Source organism: Pteropus alecto, unplaced genomic scaffold (assembly GCF_000325575.1).
Source record: "Pteropus alecto unplaced genomic scaffold, ASM32557v1 scaffold98, whole genome shotgun sequence".
NCBI classification, from domain to species: Eukaryota; Metazoa; Chordata; class Mammalia; order Chiroptera; family Pteropodidae; genus Pteropus; species Pteropus alecto.
Window position 1 is genome coordinate 4,929,403 of NW_006443570.1, and position 4,621 is coordinate 4,934,023.

Below are 4,621 nucleotides of genomic sequence, written 5' to 3' on the forward strand. Positions count from 1 at the left end.
TCGAGGCGCTCGGGACGCGCATCTGGGACCTCGAGAAGGGGCCGCGCCGCGCGCAGCTGGACCAGGGGAAGGGGGCGGCGGCTGCACAGCTGGACCGAAGGGGGCGGGGTCGGTCCTGGGTAGCTAGCAAAAGCCAGGGCCGCGAATCCCCGGCGACTGGAGCATGGGACGGCGCTCCTGAAAGAGCAGGGGTGAGGCAGGGGCCTGGGACGCGAGAGGAAAAGAGGAGAGAAAGCGGCACGAGAGCAAAGGAGGAGGATGCAACTGACTCGCTGCTGCTTCGTGTTCCTAGTGCAGGGCAGCCTCTATCTGGTGAGCGGTCGGCGGGGAGCTGCGGGGAGGGCGGGGGCTCGGAGGACTGGGGGAGAGCGCGGGAAGCTTCCAAGCCCGAAAACTTTCTCCCTTCCCCCCAGCATCCCCGGGATGGAGGGGACGCCTGGAGCCTGGGGGAGAGGGCGGGTCCGAGGCCAGAGACAGTATAGAAAGGGTTAATAGGGGCGGAGAGCCAGTGCTTGGCTGGCCCACCCACTCGGCCGCTGGTGGCGGGAGGTGTGACCAGCACGAGGGAAAAGGCCGGGGGCCAGGTCGCCAAGGGTTACCCGACCCTTTCCTGGAGCCGGGACTGCGCGGAGGGGGCATAGGGAGTAAGGCTGTGAAGCTGGTGACCGGCCAGGTCGGGGGGCGTGGGACTGCAATAAGAAAGACGTTTTCCCTGACCTCAAGGACCCAGAGGGCTGCGGGTCCCCCAGGCTGCAGACCCGCGTCCCTCGCTCCCGCTCCCTCCCGCTCCCGCCCTCCCCGCCTGTTGTTTTCCTCTCCTCTCCCGGCCGCGCGCAGCCCGAGCCCCACAGGACCTGGGCAGGCGGCTCCCGCCCAGGGCGCTCGCGGCAGCTGAGCCGGCCGCCCAAAGACAGCTCCCCGTGCTCCCGCTCGCGGCTGCCGGGCGGCCCAGAACGCTGGGGAGCCCCATCTAGGTTCCAGGCCAGGGCTTAACTCCCCTCGGACCCAGCGCCCGCCCTCGGCGCCCCGTCCCTTGCATCTGCATCCTGTCGTGAAAAAGCCTCAGCCTCACATCTGGATCTGCCCCTTTCCCCAAAACAATAATCCCCTTTGCCACCTCCCCTTTGCCACTCACTGTGTGGAAGAACGCTTCCCTTCCCACATCCCACCTGCTGCCCTTCTCCCCACCCTCTAGCCATTCAGCTGTAACCCCCAGGGCCAAGCACACACGGGTCCGCAGCCCCCAGGAGCCTCTCCTGCTGTCCTTCCATTCCACCCCTGGGGCCTGGCAGGCGGGGACACTGCACACAACCCATGGCCAAGGCCAAAACAGAGTGCATGAAGACCCCAAACTCCTTAGGAGCCCTCCAGACCCCAGCCCTCAGGCATCCCCCATCCTCACCCCAGGGATGCCAGCAAATCCAGATAGCACCCAGCTGTGAGCTGGTGCCCTGGATGCTGGTAACAAACACATAGGGCTAGTGCTCTCTTCAAAAGCTGAGCGGACAAACACCAGGCTGCTGCCCTCAGGAAACCCCGTCTACTCCCTGACGCCCTCCAGAGCTGTCCCGCCTTTGGGTTGGGTCAGGCTGTCCTTCTGCCTCCCCGCCCCCACCCCCAAGCTCTTCCAGGAAGTCTTCCCAGGTGCAGCCTCTTGCCAAAGCTGATCCAGCAGAGCCTTGGCAGTTTTACAGGAGATTTGGGATAGGGATGGGGCTTGGATTAAACTCCTATAAAAGGACACATCTTGTCTGTGAGGCTGGGTGTGTGCAGTGAAGTGGGAGAGCTGACCCTATGTGACTTAGCTTTGCAGTGATGTAACTTTTGAGTGCTGGTGTCCTCATCTGTGAAATGGGAATAATAACTCTTACCTCATAATGCAAGTAATGTCCTGGCATGTCATCATCAGAGGTCCCCAGGGGAGTGTTTGGCTTTCCAGTTGCTTGGCCACCCTGGGTGTGGGATTCACTCCAGGTCTCCCCCTAGCCCTCCTGCAAAAACCTAAACTGCGTTTGTACTTTAGAATGTCAGTGGGCTCCATTTTCTTATTCTGTTGTCTGTTGATTCTCATTGCCTCTGAGGGTAGAAACTGCCTTAGAATAAGATGATGTCTCATCTGGCAGACTGGAAAGTCCCAAAGGCGGAGCTGCACCTCTTCCGCCAAACTTTCCCAGCATAGGATGGAGCTCCCCTATTTGACGTGGGGCTCTTCGAAGGCAGAGGCTATGCCTCCCCTACCAAACTGGAATTTCATAGAGGCAGAGGACCCTGCCTCCCTTATGTCTGGGAGCTCTGTCAGCACAGGGGTATGCTTCTGCCATCAGACAGGGGATCGCCCAGAATCAGGAGCTGGGCACTCCTTCGGGGTAGTGATCCACCGTAGAGAATTCTCAGCCATACTTTTAGACTTTGAATAGTGGCCAGAGGCAAGACAGTGGAGAGAAGTGGTAGGGGTAACCTGAGTGTCAGAACACTAGATGGGACCATGACAGGAGATACAGTGTACGCCCAACCCCTCTAGCATAAGTGGTCAGTGTGTAGGGGCCTCTCAGCCCCGAATCAGCAGAAGAGACAGGGAGAGATGATGCTGGTAGTGGGGAGCAATGGACCGGAACTCCTGGGTTCTCTGGGGACAGGGCTCTCACTCTCCTCCCAACTCCCTCCACAGGTCACCTGTGGCCAGGATGATGGTCCCCCTGGCTCCGAGGACCCTGAACGCGATGACCACGAGAGCCAGCCCCGGCCCCGGATGCCTCGGAAGCGGGGCCACATCTCACCTAAGTCCCGTCCCATGGCCAACTCTACTCTCCTAGGGCTGCTGGCTCCACCTGGAGAGGCATGGGGCGTCCTTGGGCAGCCCCCCAGCCGCCCAAACCACACCCCGCCACCGTCAGCCAAGGTGAAGAAAATCTTCGGCTGGGGTGACTTCTACTCCAACATCAAGACGGTTGCCCTGAACCTGCTCGTCACAGGGAAGATCGTGGACCACGGCAACGGGACCTTCAGCGTCCACTTCCGACACAATGCCACTGGCCAGGGCAACATCTCCATCAGCCTCGTGCCCCCCAGTAAAGCCGTAGAGTTCCACCAGGAGCAGCAGATCTTCATCGAAGCCAAGGCCTCCAAAATCTTCAACTGCCGAATGGAGTGGGAGAAGGTGGAACGGGGCCGTCGGACCTCGCTCTGCACCCACGACCCAGCCAAGACCTGCTCCCGAGACCACGCTCAGAGCTCAGCCACCTGGAGCTGCTCCCAGCCCTTCAAAGTCGTCTGCGTCTTCATCGCCTTCTACAGCACGGACTATAGACTGGTCCAGAAGGTGTGCCCAGATTACAACTACCACAGCGATACTCCCTATTACCCCTCTGGCTGACACTGGGCAGGCCACAGAGGCCAGGCCAGGGCTAGAAGGACAGGCCTGCCCACATAGGAGGCCATCTGTCTGGACACTGAGCAGGGAAGGGGAGGGGCCTCAGGCAGGGAGTAGGGTAGGGAGAAGGAGATGCCAAGTGGGGCCAGGGCCAAATCTCAAGTGGTAGGGAAGGGGGTCCCATGTGCTGGCCCCAACCTGAGCTTGTGGAGTGACTAGGACACAGGCACACACTGGAGGAGGAGTGGGTTCTCTGCACAGCCTCACAGGGCGTCCCCGTTGAGCGACAGGCAGATGCTGCGTCCAGGAGGCCGCTGGGGCAGGCAGACCAGTGTGGCCCCTATAAAGCCATGGAGAGGAGCCTAAAACCTTGGCTCCCTCCCTGCCATCCTGAGACAGGACAGCAACAAAGAGAGGGGGATTTCATCAGCGTGGATGCCAAGTAGGCAGCAAAGAATGACTGAGGCAGGGCCTCCTGGGAGCCAGCACTCCAGGGTGGAGGCAGAAGGAACTCTCCAGCCTCACTCAGTGGGCAGCCCTGAGCCCCTTGTTCTGGACTGTGGACTGAGCTCGGCTTGAAGCTGAAGTGGTATTCCCGGAGTCTTCGATGTCTTGACAAATAGACCATCTGCCTGAGCCAGGCCGCCCCTTTCCAATATTCCCTCTCCTGCCATGGCTCCCCGCCCTTCCCCGTGCTCATAGGACACAATTCCTTAAGCTGAGACAGTCTGCTTGTGCGCTGTGTGTCCCTCCTGCACCCCACCTCTGCTGGCTCCTCTGGGAGCATCCTTGTCCAGTGAGCCATCCTTCAACCGTCAGTCTTGCCTGTCAGACTGGGGCTCCCTCGGGTGGAGAGGGTGCCTCCCCTCTTGGGCTGTAGGGCTGGGGGAAGCCAGACTGCAGAGGGTGTGCTGGACCTGTTCCGTGGTGTCTGTCTGGGGGTGGGGGGCGGGGAGGCCTTGTGAAATCACCTGATCGTCAACTTCTGTGTGCAGAATCTTGTTCGTGGAGCAGGGAATAAAGCTTTCCCAGGGCATTGCATTCTGAGTTGTTGGGGGAAAGGGCCCGGGGCACCCTGTGGTCCAGCCAGCATTTCTCTGACGGCAGCAGGGCATTTCCTGGAGTCTAGAGCTGAGGGGCTCCAACATTCGTGGGAGCCGATGCCCACTGAGGGCACCAGGGCTCCCTCCCCAGCCCCTGAGGAGGCTGGGCAAACACTGTGCTTGGCACTGGTAACAGGTGGGGGTGGCA

The 4,621-nt window shown here is 60.8% G+C and overlaps 1 protein-coding gene across 1 annotated transcript; it reads left to right on the plus strand.

Moving 5' to 3' along the window:
- The first annotated feature begins 85 nt into the window (after window positions 1-85).
- On the plus strand, window positions 86-4,394 carry NXPH3 (neurexophilin 3). Its single transcript, XM_006924779.3, has 2 exons — window positions 86-312; window positions 2,669-4,394. The coding sequence occupies exons 1-2, from the start codon at window positions 259-261 to the stop codon at window positions 3,371-3,373; spliced, it is 759 nt and encodes a 252-aa protein (XP_006924841.1). The 5' UTR covers window positions 86-258; the 3' UTR covers window positions 3,374-4,394.
- The last annotated feature ends 227 nt before the right edge of the window (window positions 4,395-4,621 follow it).